The sequence below is a fragment of the Pteronotus mesoamericanus genome, unplaced genomic scaffold (assembly GCF_021234165.1).
Source record: "Pteronotus mesoamericanus isolate MK-2021 breed Mesoamerican mustached bat unplaced genomic scaffold, CSHL_Meso_final scaffold_85, whole genome shotgun sequence".
Classification (NCBI taxonomy): Eukaryota; Metazoa; Chordata; class Mammalia; order Chiroptera; family Mormoopidae; genus Pteronotus; species Pteronotus mesoamericanus.
Window position 1 is genome coordinate 10110000 of NW_026555329.1, and position 23988 is coordinate 10133987.

The window sequence follows — 23988 nt, forward strand, 5'->3', positions numbered from 1 at the left end:
ACCAATATCTTCCCTTGCAGAAATGGCAAATCTTCCTTTTCTATTTGTTGTTCTTTTTTGATGATTCGTATGTTCTTCTCTTCCACAGATCATGAAAACTGGCCACCATTATTCTAGACTATCCATTTGTTCTCTAAATAAATATTTCATAGATTCACCTCTCTGACATCTTTTATGTATAGAGACCATTTCGCTCTTAGTTCCTGGAGTTATGTGGTACTACTCAATGGGATTGCACCCTTTAGCTCAATGCTCAGAGCCGAGTTCAAGGCAACAATTTAAATTCTCTTAAGCTGTGGTCAAGGACATGGCCTTTGGCGCCTCTCACAGGTGAAGTATTTTTAAAAGACAGGTCTGCAGAAATATCAGGGAGATAATTCTGTACTCCATTTCTCTACCACCTCTTTGTTTGTTTGTCTGTTTGTTTTGTTCTGGCACTTAAACATTTTCTCCTTGTATTTCCCTCTTTATAAATTAACAAAGAAATAAAACAGACAGTTTTAATGGATTTCTTATGCAATTTTTATGGCACATTTAACATATTAAATGCATTTTGCTTTTGGTCTTGAAATTAAATGCACCGAATATAAAGAAAATTGGGTTGTAATTTTTTTAAAATTCTATGCTTATTTCAGTCTGGTCCATACCTATATTAGAATAACATAGAAAAGCTAATTAGAAATGAAGATTTCTGGGCCTACCTCAGACCTATATTAGAATAACATAGAAAAGCTACTTAGAAATGAAGATATCTGGGCCTACCTCAGATCTACCAAGTCAAAATTCCTCTTGGAGGGTGCCAGTAATATGTTTTCTAAGATTATTATATAATATCTAAGTGTTTATATTGTAAAAACATATCAGAAATACTATATATAAACAATTTTACACAAGTGGTTCTTACGAAAAGTTAAACTTTGGTAGCATTAATGGTGTAACATTTATCAATCAGTCCTAAGGCTAAGTATATACCATTGTTTCCCTTTTTAGCTATATAGGAGAAACAAAGTGGACCGTTGGGATAGCTGGTAATTAACTGCAAAAGAAATATTGAGAAAATGAAAGATAATAATTATCTTGTGGTCATGTGCTATTTAGTTTGAATTACCTACAGAAGGACCTCAATTTGAAGTGTCATCTTTTTATGTATAAAAATGAGTTAAAGGGCAGAGGTTAATTGTTTGTACCATCTACATAAAATATACAATGCAAAGCAGAAATTAAAATTCATAGGTTGACAGAAATTCTGTCAATAGTAAGTTTGTATAACAGTAAATCTGAAGCGCTTGCTGAGCATGAAGCTTTATTAGTTTCCTATTGTTGTAACACATTAGCATACATTCAGTGGCGTAAAACGGTACAAGTTTATTATCTCAGTGTTACAGACATTAGAAGTGTGAAAATGGGTTAGCAGGGCTATGTTATTGTGGAATCTCCAAGAGAAAAATATGGTTCCTTGCTTTATCCAGCTTCTAGAAGCTTCCTGAATTCCTTGGCTCATAACCCTGTATCTCTCCTACTCCTGTTTCCATCCTAGCATTTCTTTCTCTAATTCTGACCTCCCCCTAATAAGCACCCCTGTGGTTACACTGGGTCCCCTTGGATAATATAGAATATTCTTCTCATCTCAAGAGCTTTACTTAATAACAGCTGTCTTTTAATATCAGGTAACATATCCACAGGTTTTTGTTCTGTTGCTTTTGCATCAGAGTCAGCTAGGGCATTTTAAATACAGAAGGTTAGCTTTTACTAATGAGAAAATTCAGGTTTCTTAAGTGATCAAAGACCTGATTAGGATGACCTAAACACAGAAAACTGTTTTGATAAAATAGATTCTTTGCTTTCTTGGCAGAAAGTTTTCACAATGATCTTATCAGGAGCTGACCAATACGCAAGTAATCTTTGTCTTTTTAGAAGGTGAAAGAATACTAATATACTATTTTAATACACTATTGATTTAAAACAGAGATAACGTGAACTCATTTGATGAATAAGCCCAGGTAGAATAAAAGTATTATATTTAATGATAAAAACTCTAAAGACAAGCTTGTTTTAATTAAATCAACTTAATTAGCTTAATACCAAATATTTCCCTCAGATTACATGAACTAGACGCTAAGTAAGCATTTAGTTAGTTTCTACTATATTTTTGAGAATTTTTAAATATAAGTATTTGTTGGTTTTAGCCAATTAGAGATTTTACAAATTATCATTTGAAGGTAGAAAATACCATACAATGCAAATGAACATACAGACATATGCAAACAGGGACCTCCTAGCTTTTGTTTAAAAACTTCAGCCATGATATAGGTAATAAGTTTATCTGCTTAGGGATGGCTTATGCTTTTTTCTTATTAATATTTGTGAAGACAATTAAGATTTGTATTTGTCCTTACCAAGGTAACCTTAGAACCAGAACAGCAGTTTGTTGTGTTTTCAGGAAAAAAAAAATCCCTCATTTCCTTTTCTTTTCTCCAGTTTTAGGAATTAGGGGTGGTAAACACAGTTGGGCTCTGAACTGCTTTTAGACTGCATTGCTGGCTTTGCAAAGGTTTGTAAGAAAGAACAATTGCTCTCAATTACCCAAAGAATTGGTTGTAACAAGTGACATCACAGGTTAACTTACCTGTCCAACTATATCATCTCTAATTTCTTCTTTCCCTCTGGGCCCATAGTTTCATTTAAGCTTAAGAGAAGCACCCCTCCCCCATCAACTTCATATTAGGTTCTGAATTTCAGTTTACAATTTGGCCAAATTTTTCATCACAGAGTTTTTATATCTTTTGAAATGTTTTGTCAGGTTTCAGCTGGGACAATGGTAAATATTTCTGGAAGTATTAAATAATGCCTTGGACTCAAATGGATTCAAAGGGTGCAAAGGCTGTTAACTTCTAGAGTCATTCTCTCTGACAGCCAAAAGAAAGAAATGAAAACCTACATGTCCCAGGCAGGCAGAAAGCCAAGTCAAACCTGTAGGGCATAGGCAATACCCATCCCTGGGAAGAAAAAAGATCAATAACCAATTGGTCTGGATTTGGGAAGAAAGAGAAACTGGCACTATTTCCACCTTTCACTGGGCTTAGGAAGTAATCTATTTATAAACAAACTTTTGAGGTTCCTCCCAGAGTTCAAGAAATTATCTAATTATGATCCTCAGAGCAGGGAATGAAAGCTATTGGAGGACGACCACCTGTAAGGGGTAGTGTCAGTCTTATAGTCTTTTATTTTAGTTACCTTTAGCTCTTCATTAGCCTTTTGCAACATATCTGTCAATGAAGCTATTTTAAAATTTTTTGAAGCTTCATGGAAGGTCTTGAATACTAATTAAATGTAGGTATCTTATTCTGTACATTTGATTTGGAAGCCCTTGCTTTTAAGTGCACTTTTAAATGATCTCAACTAATTGGAATATTTCTCATAATTACCAGTGTAATTTTAGGTTACAATACCCTTGAGGGCTGGGAGCAATCTGGTAGGATCCAACCATAAACGGAGTTTAGCCCACATTGCTGTCTGGCCATATTTTGGAGCTTCCTACCTGATAAGTTACCAAGCCAAGTTTTTCAGACATGAAATTTTTAGGTTGTATTTAGTAATATTTTGGGTTTTTCCCCTTTTCTTTTATTTCCTTAAGGATCAGACAGTTGTACTTCCAATGTCCTGATTTTTTATAATATCTGCAAATGTCTGAAGGCAAACAGGAAGGGGTCTGAGTGGACTTCGATTCTCATTCTCATTTCTCTCCTGTCTTTTTAAGGATACCTTGATGACTAGCCATTAGAACAGTAAGAGAGTTCTTTAACATTTTTTTCTTTCTTTTCAGTTTAGAACTTTTTCTAATTCAAAAGATCCTCTGCCTGCTCTTGACAAGTGGGATCCTAATAGTGACTCAGATCAATATGAACCTATAAATGCAAGAGGCATTTCCAAAGGAAAGGGCGAAAAGATGCAGACTCTCACAAGACAGAGATAACTCGTAGACTTAGAAACAGCCATTCTAGCCCTTGCTGGTGTGGCTCAGTGGACTGAGTGCTGGCCTGTGAACCAAACAGTTACCGGTTAGATTCCCAGTCAGGGCACATGCCTGGATGCAGACTAGGTACCTGGGGGTGTTCGAGAGGCAACTGTCAGCATATCTCTCACACATTGATGTTTCTCTCCCTCTCTTTCTCCCTCCCTTTCCATCTCCCTAAAAATAAATAAATACAACCTTAAAAAAAAACAACAAACAAACCTAGCCATTCCAAAACACAGTGAATCACTTGTTCCCCCATTTTTGAATGCGGTGTTTAGATTCTCTAAGCTGGGATCCACAGCCTACTTGTCTGTCTGTCAGATGTATGAGTATATGCATCCTCTGACTGGCAGAAAACAAGAATGGGCAGCCCTGTTTTACCGTCTCTGAGAGGAAACTGATAGACATAGAAAACTCCCTTCAGAGCTTGAAATGGCTGGACAGAGAGCAAGATGCACCCCAGCAAGTACACCCTCTGGACGGTCCAGGCAAGAGAGAAAATATTCTCATTGGTCATAAAGGCCAAGCTCTCAGGACACAATACCCGTTGAAAGGAGAGACACCAGGCACACAGAGAAAAACAGAATTAACAAAATCCATGAGTATTCATAACAAGTAACCAAGAGTCACTAAGCCCAAGAAGCTAGTTTCACAAATATTTTCTCCTCCTAATCTATATTTAGTAAACGGAAAAACAAACAAACAACCTCTTACCACTCTGCTTCTACCAAACTCTGTAAGTAGTCCTCTGGGAGTCTGACTTGGCAAGAATTCTTACCTCTTTGGCTGGCTCGTGTCAGTGGTTCTAGGCCTCTCTGTTGCCAAAACTTCAGGGTGAGCAGGGCCCAACCAGCAAGGGGTCCTCACAGTGTGAACTTTCAAAAGCCTGTTGCAGAAAAGATATTCTCATAATGTGGCTGCTATAACCTGGTATAAAGTAACATGGAAATTACATCTTTTACTAAAAGTATTCAATATAAGAAACTGATTATTTATATCTGTATAAAAAGACAGAAAAAATATACCTTCTCATACTGTGATATACAAATGAACAGCCTGTTCTTTTTTTCTATACAAGTCTGTTATACATTGTTAATGTACAGTATATAAGCTCTGAGGATTCATAGTGAACAGAGTAAAATGGATATATTTGCTCTAAGAAAAAGAAACCAATAAAATAAGATTCTGGCTAAAAATAGTCAAGGTTTAGCAATATATAATGATTTATAGCAATTAACATAATAAGGCCTTTACTACTGTGCTTTTTTCCCTCAAGGCTAAGAAAATGAAACTAGCTTTAACTCTCCTGTTAGATTAAAAAGAGAGACATAAAGATCAATATTAATAGAAGCAATTAATTGATTTGTCTTTTTGCCTCTCTAGTAGACTAACTTTTTCATGTATTTATGAGGTTAGTCAACAGAAGGCAATTGAATGCATGGAACAAGCCAGACACAGGTGCTGTTAGTGGTGCTAAAAAGTCAGGTGTATTATGATGCCTTCTTTTGAGTTGAATCAGAGATCTAACATTCTCCTACTAGAATGAAGATAAATATTAATTATAATAATGGTATCACAAGTGAAACTGAGAGTGCTTGCAATAATAAGAGAACATTTTATTTTAATTTTGTGTATTTTCCTCTCAACTTAGAAAAATGGGTAAAAATACCGAATTGGAATATTATAACTTAATACTATTCTCAGTGCTTAAAAGATTCCCTTTTTATGAACTTTATATCAACTACTGATGGGTAAAGATTGATTAAATATTAATTAGTAAATATTTAATTATATATACCTCAATTTACATTAATTTTTTTTAATCAATAGTTCATTCGATACATATTTATTAAATCTGTTATATTCCAGGAGCTGGGTATACAACCAGAATTTAAAAAGGCCCCTGCTCTCATGAAGTTTACATTCCAGGGAATGAATATAATAGGCTCGGTCACAGGCCCTGGCCAAGTTGCTCAGTTGGTTAGAGCGCTGTCCTGATACGCCAAGGGTTGCAGTTGGATCCCATGTCAGAGCACATACCAACAAATCGATGTTTCTCTCTCTCTCTCTCTCTCTCTCTCTCTCGTCAAAAAATAAAAAAAAAAAAAAGGCTCAGACACTCCACATACTTCACTACATTTTCAGGCTAAACACAGCCAGCAAAGACAGTACTAAAAAAGGGCAAGATATGATTTAAGTCGAATATTTTTCAATTCTGTACTTCTCTGTGCAAGGGCATTACGGCAGCTTAGCCCGTAGGTGTGCAATCTTACTCAAATTACTTAAACATTACACCTTGTTTCTGCCTCTGTAAAAGGGATACAGTAATAGTTGGTCTCTCCTGGAGATTAAATGAGATAATGTGTGTCTAATGTTCTTCAGTTATTTGTATTACTGCTTTGGCTGTGGTTCCAAAACGTTCCTGCTCATTGGAATCTGGCGATTTTTTAAAAAAGCATCTCAAACCCTGGGCTGCACACCAGACCAATTAAACTCCAATCTCTGAGGGTAAGGCAGAAGCAGTTTTGGAATACCCCAGGTGGCTTCAATTTCCAGGTGGGTTTATTGATGCTTCCTAATAGCGTTTGTCCAGCTACCTGCCTTTACCAGAGTTTAACGGAAGTCAGATAATCGAGGTGCACATTTTTCTGTTCCATCCTGTGACTTTCTTCCAAATTCTTTCAAATCTTCAAGGGATGTGGGATGGGAGGAAGTCCAGACCTCTACTGCCTCCTCACAGCTTCTAAGTTTAGCGGGACCCTTAGGTATAGGAGGGCTGACATCTGCACCTGCTGGCGCCTGCTGGGCCTGCCAGATGAGAAGCAAAGAGCCGGGAAACTCAGGCCTGCCGGGGGCGCTGGGCTCAGTGCAGAGGCCGCTGAGTCGCGGAGTGGGAAGATCGGCAGCGGGATCGTTCCCTGGGGACACGCAACTGCCCGGGCGATCAGCTCGGGCGGGCGCTGTCTGTGCGCTCTGCACCCCTGCCTGTGCCCGCCTTCCACCCCACGACCCCGCCTGGGTGCCGGAGCAGCCGCAGGCGCTTCGGTCCGAAGCGAGCAGGGCCCGCCGCCCCGCCCGCCACCATGGAATCCGGGCCGCCTGGAGCCTCCGGGCCCGAGGAGCCGGGGCCTTGCCTGCGCGGCGTCTGCGGCACGGACCAGGCAGCCTTGGCCTCCTTGCTGAGCCGGGCCGAGGCCGAGCCCCAGCGCCGCGCGCTGGCTGTGGCGGCCGTGCTGCCGGCGGGGGGGAGCGGGGAGAGGATGGGCGTCCCCACCCCGAAGCAGTTCTGCCCCATCCTGGAGAGGCCGCTCATCAGCTACACCCTGCAGGCCCTGGAGAGGTAATGCGGCGCCAGGCGCGCCCCAAGGCCCGGCCCGGCCCGGCATCCGGCTCCCCGCCCTCCGCCCTGCCCGCCTAGGCGGGCCCGCGACACCTTCCCCTGTGGCTGTTCTCGCGCGGGCGCCTTCTCTCGGCCGACTGTGGGCCGACTCCACGGGCTCAGGCACTCGAGCTTGGCTTCCATTCCCGCTCGCACTTCAGAGACGGGCGCTCTGGACCTTTAACAGATGGGTCCGGAGGCTGGAGCTGCCCCACGAAGAACTACGTGCCAAGCCGTCGACGTGGTGGGGAGAGCCGGCCGGCGGCGGAGCTGGACTAATGGGCGCACGGGATGGGACGAAGGGACTTTAGTTCTAACTGGGCCTCCTGTGGGGCCTAATGAGGAGAAGCTGTTCTAGGAGGCTTCCTGGCCCTGCCTGTTTCTCATCGTTTCTCGCATTCCCACTTTTCCTCACCTTCTTATTCTCTCTCTCACTCTCTCTCTCTCTCTGGCATATTCTCACTTAGTCGTTCTCTGTCTTGCGCACGCGCGCTCTCTGTCCCTCCCTCCCAGCTTGCACGTGGGTTACGAGTTTTACCGGCACAGCTGGGTTCGTGGGCCTTTGTTCAATCACTCACACAGTAACTGAGTTCTTCCTATGAAATACACTGGTAATTACTATGTGCTGAAGGTGGACAGAGAATTTAATCGAAGGCTTTTAATGGCGGAAACGGGTATAGGGTGCTACGTTGAAACCAGCACATGCCTTATTTTATTAGGAAAGTGGGGAAATTAAGGAGGAAGAGGGAATGGGACAAGGAGGACTAGAGGAGCTGTAGTGTGGAGCTAAGGAGGTGAAAAGAGGAGTGTGTTATTTTATTAGTCTTATCTTGTTTTTAGCACTAAGTAATGCGAGGGAGCGGAGCGTGGGGTAAGGCTGGAGGTGTGGGAAGCAGAGGCCCACGTTCGTATCCCTGAGGTCTTAACCTCCTGAAGCGGGGAGCTGTGGTAGTATGTTTAAACCGTGGTTGACGTGAACCGTTTGCAGTTAAAGCTAGATGGCATCTTTTAGCATAGCCTTTTCAGGCGACTTTAAGGAAAAGGAAGCTAGTGAGGTTCTAGTTAAAGGATGAGCATGTTATCCAGAAAAGATCCCCCCTGCCATGCTTTCACACACCCGGAAGCCAGAGGGCCCAAGTTGCTTTGCATATCGTTATTTTAACTTTTTTAATATTGTCATTTGGAAAATGGATTTATAAAAATTCTTAATCACCCCAGATTCATATAATCTGCCCTGTGGTTACATCTGAAATTCATACAAATATTGAAACAGTTCCAAGGGCTTCCTCTCTTCCCTCTGTAGTCTCCCATTTCTCTGGGTAGTTGAGCATGGCTTCCTTGAAAGCATGTATGGGTCATGCACCTACAATATTCTAGTGTCATAGATACTATGACAATATAGCTCATTCATGCAGGTAATCTTATGGGACACAATAGATGTTGGCCAGCAGGATCTCTGCCTATCTAGTAATTAGATGTGGGGGAGTATAGTCATTTTACATTTGACTTTTCTTTCAATGAAAACTTCTATATTAATTTGCAGTTTTGCATTTTAGCTTATGAGGAAGCTTGAGATAGATGGCTACTAAGAAAAAAAGAGAAACTTCTAAGTAAAAGAATATTCTGGAAAGATGCCGTTTATGGAAAATAAGGCAACGCTTGTTTTCCATTTTTATTTAATTGTTAACAGCAGCCATAAACATCTTAATAGTAACTAATCAGAACCTCCATTTTGAAATAAACCAGGGCTCATTTTTGTCACTATTCCAATGCCTGAAGGACTTATGGAATATTATATTTTGGATATGTCTCAGGAAATCCTTGAAAAACTTGCATTCCAGGGGTGTATGTCTAGGTGCTTCTTAGCTGTTTGCAAAAGGAAAGCCCTTCTCTTCTTTTGGTAAAAGGTGGGATCTGTAGACTGCTGATAGTTTTCCTACAGCCTGATGCCAAAACGCCTAGGTTATTTCATCCTGAAAGATAAACTATGCAAGTTCAAATAAGGAAAGGAAGTGGAAGCATAGGGTGTCCTGTAAAATTCTTAGTTTTTGCATTTTGGAGAAATTATGCCTGCTTACTACTTATTAAAGGTGTAGCACAGCTCGCAATAGCTTGTCTAAGAAAAGATGTAATTGGGCGTCATCACTGTCAGTCATCTAGGTGCTACTAAGAGGGCGTCAGTTCTCCTTGCCCTGTAAGAGCTGTATGTGATATCTGGAGTATGAATTTGCCTTTCATAGTTAGGATTTTCCTTGCTCAAGCTTTTGCCATCTCACAGATGTTTGAGGAGTTTTTGTGAGTAATCTTTATTTCATAGTTCTTTCTTGACTAAGAAATTAAAGATACTTTTTGAAACATAGCCTTTATGGGTTGATTTCTTTTTTTGGAATTTTGAACCAACAAAGTGCTTGGAGCTGAGGATAGGGAAGGAGGGCACCCCAAAGTTTGGCCTCAAATACCTGAATTGGGATAGGGAAATGAAAGAAAAGTGACCAATGTGACTTTCAAACAATGCTATTTACATGTGTCTTTTCCACTCCTTCATTTACTCAAAAGGACTAAAAATGTATAGCCACACGAGGGAAAAATGAATGTCAGAGGAGGAAGAGCAGAGAAAAGATAGAATTCTGGAAGAAGGAAAGGCGATAGATGAGTGTTAACCAATCAGATTTAACACGCCCAAGAACGTGGAAACATAAGCCCTCAGGTAGAACATCTATAAAGAAGCAAGTCGATTGGTCATAGGACCTTGGAAAGTTTCAAGAGTTAGAGGTTAGAGCAGTGATTTTCGATCTTTTTTATCTCATGGCACTCATGAACTAATTACTAAAATTCTGCAGCACACTAAAAAATAAACTTTTTGCTGATCTGACCAAAAAAAAAAAAAAAAAGTATACTTTTGATACATTCACACTAGATGGCTATTGCGTTGACTGTTGTCATTTTTTTCTTTGACAATCTAAGGGAAAGAGGTCAGTGTCTCTGACTTAATAGTCAGGTACTGCATGTTTTAAAAATTCTTGTGGCCCACCAGTGTGCTGAAAATCACTGTATTAGAGGTATATGTAACTGAGAAGTTGGAGGAGACCTTGAGAGAAAAAAATCTATCTTGTGAATTGATTGGGAATTCAGATTTTTGTTTGTTTGTTTTGTGTTTTCCTGCTGGTAAAATGGGAAAAATACAGATTTTTCTAGTTTAGCTAAGTTCTACTTGGGTGCCATTACTTTGATAACTGTTTATGAAACTAAATGAGATTCAAAAGAATCTGAAACCTCACATATCTGAGACATTGGCTAAAAGCGCTACCTGTCTAAATCAGTTGTGTAGAAGTGTATTTATTGTAACTAGCCATTATATGTATGTATGTATAGACATGTGCAAATATATATGTATCTGTTTATATAAGTTTATGTATATTCTATACTCAGTTTATGCAACTGGTAGTTCAGATCTGTGCATTATGGGTATAATTAAAATAATCAAGTATAACAACTAAATTTTAAGTTGTACTAGGAACAAGCGCTTTGCAGAAGTTGATTAAAGTTTCTAGGAGTTTGAAAGTTTATTTTGGCCTTTCAGAAGGAATTGCAATATAAATTATTGAACCACAGATTATATAACTTGAAGAAAACTTTGATTTTTTTTCATTTTACTAACAAGAAACTGAGATCAAGGGTATTAATCTTTTACAGAACTATTTATGACTTGAGTTTCTGAAAGGAAATGTTCCTCTTAAGAAAAGAAGTCATGGGAAAGGGGTAATATTGGCAAGGGCATAAAGCTCTGACAGTTAAATTGTAAAATCCATTCACTGATACTCACACATCTAAATTTCACTGTTTAAAAAAATGTCTTTTCAGATCTTAAGCAGGAAGTAAAAATTCCTGCCAGTAATCTAATTTCTGGTTTCAAATATCTAAGGAAAGAAAGTGTCATTAAGGAGGGTTAGACAACCTGGACTATCTAAATAGATTAAAATGACAACCACGACAAAAGCAAGTTAGAGATGCAAATTTTGGCTTATTCGGATTCCTGGTGGTGGCCGGTGGACTGGGTGGGGCTGGGAAGTCATCTGACAATAGATTTGAACAATGTCTCACAAGGCCTTCTCTATACTCCTGAGGTTTCTCCAGTCTCCCAGGTGAAGGACATTGTTTAAGGTAACTTCTTCCTTGATATGGTCCCATGCTCATCAAAAATCTTATTATAAATTGGCTTCCCATACAAATCTGTAAGAGGAAAATGTGCTGCCCCACTAATAAAAAGCATAGTGCTATAGTGATAGTAATGTATATCATTTTATATTGAAATATTGGCATTCTAATTCATGTTTCTGTCCCTTATTAGTTTAGTTAATATTAATCCTCGGGTCTGATAACTCCAGATGAATTTGAAAGAAAAAATCTGTTTTGCCCATTTATATGTGTTTGTTATTGAAACTGTTTTTTTGTGATTGAGGTTGGGTTGTTATCTTATCTCTTGGAAAATCAATGGAAGTCCATTTTTAGTAAGTGTTTAAGACTCCATGGTATGTCTTTCAAAGTATTAACTTATGGATTATATGATTTTCTGTTTTCTCCTTTTCTTTCAGTTTTGTTTCCTGTGTACTTTAAAAAATTGTTCTCTCTCATTTCTGAAACCACTGCAAATTCTCTTTGAGCAAGATGGAATAGAAATAAATACATACATTTTAATCCAAATGAGCAATGTTGATTGCATGAATTAAACTGAACATAGGAATGGAGTAGGGAAGCCAGGAGAAATATTTAGACAGGAATTGACAGGTCTTAATGATTAATTGGATAAGGGATTCAGAAATAGAAAGGCATTTAGGAAGCTTTTCGTTGAATGATTGTTCAGATATATGAATGTGACTTTAAAAAATTTTGTCTTAATGCTTCATTAATAAAAGGGTCAACTCTGAGTCAAAGGAAGGAACAGGCTTATAATTTGTACAGCTCAGATGATTAGAATTTTGTGTTATGATCCCAATGACTCCCATAGGGCTCCTTCAACATGTGAGATAAGACCAGGACTGGTAGACTGGACTTGACAACTGGAAGCCTTCATGGGCAGTAGTAAGGAGACTTGACTTTGTGAAGACAGTCAGGAGCCAGCCCTTTTACAGAAATTCAGTATTTTGCTGCTAAAATACAAGGGTGGATATGGAAATATGGAAATTTTAAACTAGGGCCACAGCACAGTCCAGAGGCCCAGTTTCCACAAAGACTGTCATGGCAATGAGCCATAGCTCCCATTGTCCCTTTGGGCCAAACTTTGCTGCTTCATGAGAACACCTTACAGGTGTGATCAGAGCCCGATTTTCCATGGTTCAAAAACGTTTTTTTTTGTTTGTTTGTTTAAATCATCTGTCTTCAACTGATTAAACTCTCTGAGCAGAGTACTCCAGTAAAAATTATCTTATTCTGGAAGGAAAGAATGTTTGAGATATTATATTTCTTCCCCAAAATGTCTGTAGGTGTAATGGAGCTTGAGGTGCAGTTTGTATTTTCCCATGGAATGTGCTAGGCAGAAATACTCAGGAGAACTTGATAAAATCCAGTTACAGGGGCTTCAGTGTGGACTTGCCTTCAGCTAAGTAGGTCAACCAGATCCATTTATTCAGCAAATATTTGTTCAGTAGGCACTGTGTGGGGTACTTAAGGTCTGTCTCAGTTTTATGGTTCTACATTATTAAATTTTAATACTGTGAAAGGCTCTTAATTCTATAACTAGAAAAGAATGAGAATAAATCCTCTGAAATACAACAGTACTTATAAAGGCTTGCAAGTGCTGGTTGTATGCTTGTTGCTGAATAAAAAGCATTATAAGCCCATTATCGCTTAAAAATGATCTAGAATGGTGTCTTCCAAATTTTTATGGTGACCTGTTATAAGAATTACACTTTTCATCATGACTCAATGACAAATATGTACTTAAATATGCACATGTACACATTTGAAAGAACTTCATGAAAACAACCTATCCTTACTGTTTGCTATGCATTCTAATTTTTCTATTAACTTCTATTTCACTTACTCAAAACTAATAGTCTAATCTTACTAAATTGATTTTATAACACATTAATGGGACCTGATATCAGCAGTTTGAGAAATACTGGTGTAAATCAGTTGTGTGGAAGTATATTTATTGTAATTAGCCATTATACTCCAGTAAATGTACTCCAGTAAAATTGGGATTTACCTTTGGGAATTCATTTATTAATTTATTAACTCATTGAACAGTTATTTGAATGACTATGTCAAACAATGTCCCATCATCTTTTTCCCTCTTAATTATTCTGTATTTTAACATTTTATTCAACATAATTTTTGATTAAAAAAACAGCAACATTATACCTTTAAAAGTTGCTTTCAACTTGTTTTATTTTTTCTGGTAGAATATGCAATGAAAAGCAACAGATGAATAAAGTAGGGTACAAGTTAAATTCTTGCTTTGTAGAAGAATCCTGCCCACTGATTTAGTAGGACATGTTTTTATAATTTCTCTATCTTAAAAAAAGCTTAGTGTGATGGTTGTATTAATAAACAACTGAAATATATTTGATTACTTTCAAAATTCTTTTCTATAAATAAACCCAAGAGCAGTTTTCATTCCTTTGTAATTGTTTAAGCTTTCTCTTCTCTATTCATTGATTTACTTAGCAGATGTTTATTGACATACGGTCTGCAAGGTCAGGAATTCTGCCAGTGTTTGTTCACTATTATATCACCAGTGTCTAGCATAGTACCTGGCAGATTTTAGATGCTTGATGTTTGTTGAGTGACTAAATGCTAAATGTAAGTGCTGGAGACACAATGATCCAGGCATAATCTTTCTCTCTTGAATTTTGTGACCTCTTTCTCAGAGATAGTTTAGTACATTTACGGAGGCTAACAATGGGAGCTCCAAAGTCAAACTGTGGTTCACCCAGATCCCTTCATTAACTAATTATGTGATCTGAGATCAATGCCTCTGTGTCCACTGTAATATGGAGATTATAATAATAACTTCTCTCATAGAGCTGATATGAATATTGAGATATTACAGGATATTGCAGGCAGATACTCTAAAGAGTACATGGTACCTAGCAAACAATCTGCACTTCTTAGTTGCTGTTTCTACTATTAATATTACTGAAAATTTAGTAGATGCCAAGCCCTGGGGTATAGTCTTTGCTTTTTATGAGTTAGCACCTACTGAGGGAGATAGAAAATGAAACAGGATTCAGTATGGTGCTTGATAAGACTCACTAGTGGTAAGAATCCTCTGAAAGTGATACTTCACCCAGAATGACAGGGAAAGCTTCCTGGGGTAGGCCATATCTGAACTGAAAGCTGAAGAGAGTAGGACTCAGCCTGGAGTGAGCGGGGATGAGGGATCAAGAGGGTCCGGGGTGGTGCTAAGAGTCAAAGGAAGCAGCACAGGCAAAGACATGAGTGTGAGAGAGAACGTGGTCAGTAGAGTATGAGGGGCATGGAGAGACCAAGTGGTGCAGGGAGAAGTCGGCTGAGGTCCAGCCTTGAAGGGCCCTCCCTACTCAAGAGCCAGTATGGAATGGCCTCAGGTTTGCACTTAAGGAAATCATCTAGAACTGGTGAGAATGGATTGTGTAGGGATAAGATGAGAAGGAGACCAACTAAGAGGCCGGTGCACTATATTATGGGAGAGCTGTGCCAGTGGAGACAGAATCTTGGGAAACCCTGTATTTTGGGGACACGGAGGAACTGTCACTGTCATTTGCTAAGGATTTTGTTAAGTACAGTATAAACTCTAAACCATGTAATACAGTGTAAGTTTTTTTCCTTTTATTTTTATTGTTACAGATGTCTCCATTTTCCCCTCATCTGTTCTCCACCCAGAATCTCCCCAACCCTGGCTCCTATCTCTGTCCATTGCCAGGCTTTTGTCTGTGTCTATGAGTTATGTATATATGTTCTTTGTTCTATCAATTGTTAAATTTGCAATGAAAAGAGTGGAGGATGGATGGGTTAAAAACAAAGAGCAACCCACACTTACTTTCATTCCAGGATCCTTTTTATTGCCTGCACAGATTACTACATATTTATTCTTTGGTATTCTGTGAATTATTGCATTGCTTATATGTGATCAAAATTTCCCCTAATTGCTCACATAACGTAAGTAATCCTGTCCCTGCAGGAGCCTTAGGATCTAGAAATTATAGTAAAAGAGTCAAATACCACAAAACAAAAGTCCACAAAACCACACTGTATAGAGAAGGCTGTTTTCATTCTTGATCTCTATGGTTAACTAAGTCAATGAAGAGAGCTTCCTGTGTTTTCATAATCCTTGAAATTATATGTACATTACATACAATGTAGTAAGATGTTACATTTGTCCTGGTAGATGAGACAGACCAAAGTCATTTATTCATTCAACAAATAATTGAATACGTAGTAGGTGTTAAGCAATGGGCACAGCAGACTGTCCTTGATATGGAGCCTACATTCTAGAAGATGGAATGTTGTGTTATTTTGATGAAAAATGGTAAAAACATTTTTCTCCAATTATTTTTTTGACCTAAGATGGTAATGTAGGAAAATAAGGTATGACGTATCTGTGTATCAGGTATCTTTCTGATTTGTTTCCTAGATTATAAGAGATAGTATGGTGTTGTGAGGATCACGTGAGAGAGTATTACTAATGCTTAAGGCATAGTGCTTAATTGATGTTAGCTGTTATTTACATTAGGGGATAATTGAGTTATGTTGCCAATCTTACCGACTAATGCAGATTACTTCTAATTCATCTCTTAAATTCCATAGAAGCTGCATTTGGTAGCCAGACTACCATCATGGTCTTGACTAGACTTCAGCAGTAGCCGCCTACCTGGTCTGTCTGCATCCTTTCTGTCTCTCCAGTCTAGTTTTTGCTTTGAAACCAGAATAAAATCTATGCTCTTAAATTAGTTTCCTACTGCTTCTGCGAAAATTTCCATGAACCAAGTGGCTTAAAGCAACAGAAATGTATCGTCTTCCACTTCTGGAGGTAAGAAGCCCCGAATCAGTCCCGCTGGGCCAAAATAAGGAGGCTGACAGTGCTACGTTCCTTCTGGATGCTCTAGGGACAGTGCACTTACTTGGCATTTTCTGGATTCTAGAAGGTCACCCTGGCCTTGTGGTCCTGCATCGCTCTGACTGCTGCTTCTATCATCACCCCTCCTTCTTTGACGCGTCTGCCTCTCACTTTCACTTGTAAGGAATCTTGTGACTATATTGGACCCTGCCAGAACGTCCAGAATGATCTTTCCATCTCAGGATCCTTAATCACATCTGAAACATGACTGTGGCACATAAGGTTACATATCCACAGGTTTCGTGAACTAGGAGATGGAGATTTGGGGGGCCGTTATTCTGCAACCATCATGTCATAGAACAGTGTCTAGAACATTGGTGGAAGTGAGTTTCTTAATTAATTAATTTAGCATCAATATCTTCTCCCACATAAAGCTTCTCTATGGCTTCCTTTACTTTTTAGGATTAAAGACTTAAATCCTCAGCATGGCCTGCGAGGTCTTTGTGGCCTAGCCATGCCTGGTGCTTTCCTGGGCCTCCAGCCTCTTCATGGGCTCTTCTCCCCCTTGCGCACAGAACTCCACTCCATTTCTTCTCAGCCCCTTGGGGCCTCGCTGTGGCCTCTGCTCACACCAGCCCTCTGTCCCTCTCTCCACACCCCTTTGCCTGTTTTTCTGCCACTCACCATTCAGACTGTAGAGCAAACTCTGCTCTCTTAAAGAGCATCATCTTGGACTTTTCTTTGCTGGTCAGATATTCTACTTGGACTCAGTCCTGGAACCTGGACTTCTCCTTCATAGCACTTGATCACAGCTTGCAATTGTTTATTGGTGTTCTGATTTGTTTCATCTGTAAGCTCTGTGAAGGGAGTGACTATTTCCGTTGTATACTCAATGCTGATCATTTATTTGGTGCTCAATAAATATTTGTTAAAGGAATGGACTTAAAATGAAAAGGCAGTGTTCCTGAAAAGTAGCCCTTGGTTTTGTTCATCACTGTAGTATTTTTATAGCCACGGGAAGAATGGGTTTTGGGTTCTGGAAAAGGTTTGTTCACTAATAGAAAGTAGGTGATTGATAATTATTGAGTAAAGCAACCCAATTTTTCTATTCATTTTCAATAAAGGGGTTAATTTTACTATTTTGTAGTTTTAAGACCCATCTTCCAACTCTAAAAATATATTTAAGACTTTTAACTGCCTAGCATGAACATATAGAATCTCATAGGCTAGGGATTCCATTAAATTTTAAAGTCACCTTCATTCAGAGTCGTCATGGTTCAGAGGGAGTTTTCCTGGTTTAGGCCTGTGGGTTGTAGAACATTGAACAGTGGTGTTCAAAAGAAGTCTGCCAAACCCCAACGCAGTCATCACTCAGTGCATGTCATAGGTTTTTCTGTTTTACAACAGAAAAAAAAAATTATGTTTTGTATCTGACTTAACTGATTAATTTTCTTTTAATTTTATATTTTATTAAATTATGAGTTTTTCCCATTTTTTAAGCTTGATTTATATTTATACAAATTTGATCATTATAGTGTCCCATTTAAGCTACAGTATTTCACCTTGATGTAGGCAAAGTTTCTGTTAGTTATCAGCTTTGTTGCCAATTCAGTGAACTTTCTGGAGGAAAAAGAAGAGAACTTTTGGAATTTAAAAGTGCTTTGAAGTGTTCCTATTCTATGAGAAAAAATTATTTGGAGAAAATCAATTTAAAAGCATAATCTTGTCATTTTTCTCTATTCACTGATTAATATTGTAATTCAAATTTAACTTTTAAGTCAGAAATCTCTATTCTATATATCTGTATATCATATCTATTTTTCACATTATATAAAGACAATTTCACACTATATATTATGAAACACTATTTTATATCTATCTGTTTCTATCTATAGTGTGACAGTCACTGATGTTTTATTTTTTTAAATCTTTTTCTTAGGCTTGATAAAAATTCATAACACTGATTGTTAATAACTTTCAGCTTTTAATCTCTCTATTCAGATATACTACTATTTACTAAAAATTCAACTTTCTATTACTAGCTTAACTTTGGTTGTTGTATAAGAATCAATCTATATGAAATGTGTATATGCTTTCCTCTTAGAGTATGTTGGATAAGGGACATTGTTGTGGCAGTGACTGGAGAGAACATGGAAGCAATGAAGGGCATCATCCAGAGGTACCAGCATAAACGCATCTCAGTAGTTGAAGCTGGAGTGACCCGCCACAGGTCAATATTCAATGGACTGAAAGCACTGGCCCAGGATCAGCCAGACTCGAAGCTCTCGAAGCCAGAAGTAGTGATTATCCATGATGCTGTGAGACCTTTTGTTGAGGAAGATGTCCTCTTTAAAGTTGCCACAGCTGCTAAGGAACATGGAGTAAGTACATTTAATGAGAATAAATAAAAGAGGCAAACACTATAGAGTGGTTCATTTGCTGAAATTTGATGGAATTATATTTAAATGTCAAATTATTTAAAATGGGCATGATGATCTAAAGATGTTAGGGTAATTTGTTTTAGGAACTTTATAGTACTATAGATTGCAAGACTGTTCTGGAATTTATCTTTGCTATAGTCATTTATCATCACAATGTAATATGAGTTATTTGGAGCTGGATGTGGTAATGTTATTAGAATATGGAAAATGTCTAAGAAATCTCTCAAAAATCTGGTTCATGGCATTCAAATTTTGAGTTTTGAATTTTCAGAAGTAATTTATTTTCTAGCAAAACAGTCACATGAGATTTTTTTATTTCTTAAAGTGAATCATCTGAAGATGACAGAATTGTTTTTACTTTTATTTCACCAAAATAAACACAGGGTTGAAAAAGACCTATGAGTGCTTTTTTCTTATATTATCAGGTAAAGCTCTATAAATAGGGTAATAGATATTAAATGTAAGTTTGCAGTCTAAATTTGAGACTTAGTGAAGAAATTACTGAACACGCTTGGTATAGTACAATACAAATGATCTGTGGAGCCTGACAGACCTACTCCCAATTTTCAGTTTTTCTAATTATTCGTGGCGGAGTGTGTTCAACTTTCTCAAAATCTTTGAGCCTCTTTTCCTTACTTGTAAAGATATGTGTAAGGTTTCTAGGATAGAAAATTTATAGGTTAAGTATTTAGTAAAGTTCTAAGTACTTAAAAATGGTATTATTTAAAGATGAACTATAACATCTCTGTAATAGAGTTTCCTCCAAGGAGTGTAGAATAATGGAAGGAATCATCTTAGCCTTCCTAGACACTCAGGAGGCCAGGGAATTACAAAATATTCATCTGGGAAAGACAGTCTATGATTTCTCCTAAGTTAACTATATGTAAGTACTTGGATCATATAGTAAGGAAGTTTTCCCTAATTTCATCTCTTTTTCCTATAACATGGATTTATTAACATTTAGAACTATATAAGACTTCCATAGATTAAATGAAACACTTTGATTTCTTTAACAACTTCTAAATGGTATTTTGATGTAGTGAAAACTTGGTCCAGAACCATTAGTGGCCACGACACTTTTTCATGGTTCTTATGCTTCTCCTGTGACCCTTGTCTTCTTCTCCAGTCCCTCCGCTGTGGTGGAGATGATGCAGTCAGTTACATGAGTGGTGAGTAGGAATAATGGAGCGAAGAATTTATAACTCTTAGGACTTTAAGTAAAATTTTACAATTTGAAAAGCTTCCTAGGGAAGATTACATAATTTGGGTAGATAGTTAGAAATTTTAATGCAGAGTAAATACACATAAAAATATGGCTCTCTGCCTATGTTACCTTTGGGAAAAATATCATTCAAGCTCATTGAAAAACACACATATTTGCAGTTTTAATGCTGAGTATTACATTTGTGAGGGATTATTTCTAGGAGATTGTCTAGAAAGTGATTCTTGGCTGTATGTCTGAAAAGGCAAAAGAGGTCTTCTATATTGCTTCACTTAATATGTTAATGAGGTGATGAGCGTCATACAGATGTGAGATGAGCATGTAATTAAGAATTTTACTTAACTCATTAAAGAGGGAACAAGACATGTTACAACTCCAGAGAAGCACAAATTTATGTGAAAGGAAGAAATGTTGAAATGAATTCACAAATAGACAAAACTGCTTTTCCAGGAAGGAAGGGTGTCCATTGAATCTCCTTTGGACAGAAATTATTTGCATGTTTATAAATAAGACTGATTTTTGCATTGCTATCAGTTATCTATAATTTCCAAGAGTTATAAAAGGGCTCAGAGGTAATGAAAGGCTAGATTGAGCTAATCTGGAAGAGTCTACTCTAAGCAATATGTAGTTTTCCATTGGAAAAACAAATTTTGTTTTTTGCTTATTCTAGATTTCCTTATGGTGTTTGTGATAATTACCAGATAACCTCAGAAAATCCAGACACTACTTCCTGCCAACTGTCATACTGCTCTAATCATAAAAATATAAATGCAATTATTAGAGACTTGTACTAGTACTTGAAGTTCTTACATTGGTCGGGATTATTGGCATCTTTTATACCTACCGGCCAATAAATTGCAAAAAATTGGCTTCCATCAAATTCTATCCCAAGGCAAGGAAAGGTAATAATTGCTTAGTCAAAGCCACTTCACAATTTGTTTTTCATGGATTCTTTGAACTCCTCCTCCTTTATTCTCTTAAACTGTTTTCTGTAGACTCAGAACTGGTTTTCTTGTTTTCTTAGCCCATATTTCAAGCTTGACCAAAAGGTCCCATTCAGATCAATCATTTTCTAAGTAAGCTACACAGTATGACAGCCCATTAGGTGGTATACATGCTAAAGGTGGCTGTGACATTTTTAACTTATATCACAGTTTGGATAAAACAAAATAAAACAAAACAAATTGATGAAGGTGTATTACTTCAAGAGACTATAATGTCCAAAATTAAGGCTGACATTAGAGTTGCCTGCTTACAGGAACTTGAAAGTATCACAAGGACACAGGTTTGCTCTCTTCATTGTGTCTGCACCATTCTTGGGTCCCACATATTTGATGTGACCTCAATAAGAGCAGCAGTGAAAACCTTTTAGTGTTTATTCAGCCTTATTCTTGTTGATAGTTTGTCTGGGCATGAAATTCTAAGGCTATGTTTTTTTCCCAATACTTTGAAAATATACTATATCATTGTTTCCTGGCTTTCATCGAGCTCTTGAGAAATCAGCTAACCAATCTCATTGTATCCTGTGAAAGGAACCTGCCTTTTCTCTCTGGTCAATATAAGATAATATATCTTAAAATTATTTTTCAAAGATTTATGTATACTTCATTTTTTGTACAGGAAGAATATGCATTTCTTTATTAAACATTAGCTAGTTTTTACTTAGAAAATCTTTGAGTCATCTTCTAAAGAGAAACTGAAATTTATATAATAACCAGAAATTGTGACATGTGGTATGTGGGTGTGTTTTTACGTGATCTCTTTGGATTCTGCAGCCTGACTATATTTATCAATGATTGATAGCACTTTGGCAATTCTTGTAAGTTTAATATGTGTACATCAGGAAGAATGTGCTTTCCTACTACTTAGTTTTACAACTTTATGCAGTGTATTCTGGGCGTGTTCTAAAATAGAGATGGAGGATCACTTGGCAGAGTTTGACTGGTTTTGGAAATTAGACAGGAGGTAGAAGTGACGATGGCTAATGATCACTTGTACTTGATCTCCGTTGGATAGTTTTGATTGTGAGTAAGTGCACTGAAGGTCAGAGTTGAGCCTTGGGTGGAGTTCATGTAATGAGCCATCCTGGGTCATTGGATCCTGTGCCATTATCTATTGGAGAGACACTTTGGTGTTGATTTAAGTGCTAGCTCTAATGAAGCAGTTTTATTTGTGAGTAGTCAGTGAGTTAGGATTTAAAGGGAAATTTTAGGCATACTTTGACGAAGACTTAAATGTCCAGGTATGGTGCTGAACTATTCCTTGACTGCCAGGGGATGAGGTGAAACTTTACCTGGTTCTGATACTAGAGAAGATTTTATGGGAAAAAGCTTTTGTTTTACTTCATTACTTGAAATTACCAACACCTGTATATATGTTCTGTGCATTACCTTAAAATGAAGTTGGAGAAGAGGATCAAGGAAAGATGAGTGTATCTAAGGATTAAAATGAAATTTATATATCCAAGTGTACAATCATATACCTGATCATATTAGATTTAAGGTAAATGCTACTAGTTTAACTTCCAGCAATTAAATATAAGTGCAGAGTGGGGAAAAAGTAGGTTTACAGCTGTGAGTATGTGAAACAGAGTTTATTCTTGTTTTATTATTTATTAATTATTGTATTATTTTCCATACAAATGGTTGTAAACCTACTTTTTCCCCACCTTATATGTAAAATGAGGACTCACTCTTTTTTGCTTTGTATATACGTTTAGGGGTGTTTTGTAGGGATGTAGTAACTTGGACAGAGGTTTTTCTAAAATACCTGTATTTCTGTATTGAATAAATAATATATTCTTTTAACTTATCAAAAAAGGAGATGGAAAGTATTCTATTATAAAATATTAAAAAATTTTTAAAAAGACTTTATGTATCTATTGTTAGAGAGAAGGGAAGGGAAGGAGAAAGGAAGTGAGAGGAACATGGATGTGAGAGAAACATTGACTGGCTGCCTCTCACCCCCCCCCCCCGCCGGGTCCCTGGCCCACAACCCAGGCTTGTGTCCTGCCAGGAATCCAATCGTAGCCTTTCCATCTGCACTCAGTCCACTGAGCCACGCCAGTCAGGGCGAAATATTCAAAGTCTTGTAATTGCTAATGATTAGCTTTGAATATGCTTTTCTGTAAATATTTACAAAGCCCTTCAATAAAGACAACTCAGCTGACTGAAATTGTAATTACAATGCTGGAGGGTTTCTGTCATACATTGTCATAGTTAGTTTGAGTGCAAATGCCTGAGGAGGAATGCCCGTCAGCACCTGCTGTGTGGATGGATGATAAGTATTGTTCAGTTTTGCTTTAAAAAGTGAACAGTAGGGTTGGAGTTCATTATTCCACACTGTATGCTTTATATGTCTATGGTCATTTCCATGCACTGACATGTGGAAATACTTTGATAGATTAGTCTGAGAGGCAAGTACTCACTGTGGTGCTGAGCTGTTAAGTTTCTATTCGGGGCTTATTGTGCTAATTCCTAAGGAGACAGTGTATTTGGTAACTTGGGAGTCATGCTTCATCTAACAGACTTCTCAGATCGCTGTATTCGGGAGGCAGCGAACTGTCATTGGCCATACTTTTGTCATGATTTGATGCCTCTTCTTAGATCCTGTCTCTTGCCTTGTGAACAATCCCTGCACCACTGCTTTGGAGCTGTGGGTGGGCATGATGGCTTGTTTCCTACAGAGCAAAAACCCTTCCTCATGGGCAGGGTGCTGCACAGGGGCATTAGAAGACTCACATATTCTCTTTTTGCTTCTTCTGGCATAGAACCCCTGCACTACGTGTGATCTGGGGCGAGAGGGAGCCAGGCCCCAGAATTCTCTGCCTGCCATTTCCAGGGCAGGTCCTCGCCCTGTAGGTGGATGTTTCCAACCTGTTGGCCACACTTGTCT

General features: G+C 38.0%; 1 protein-coding gene across 1 annotated transcript in view; it reads left to right on the forward strand.

Moving 5' to 3' along the window:
- The first annotated feature begins 6842 nt into the window (after window positions 1-6842).
- Window positions 6843-23988, forward strand: part of CRPPA (CDP-L-ribitol pyrophosphorylase A) — a 197143-nt gene continuing 179997 nt past the window's right edge. The window contains exons 1-2 of the mRNA XM_054564164.1: window positions 6843-7355; window positions 18536-18812. Of these exons, the coding sequence (XP_054420139.1) occupies window positions 7099-7355; window positions 18536-18812 (534 nt within the window). The 5' untranslated portion in view covers window positions 6843-7098. The remainder of the gene's footprint in view (window positions 7356-18535; window positions 18813-23988) is intronic.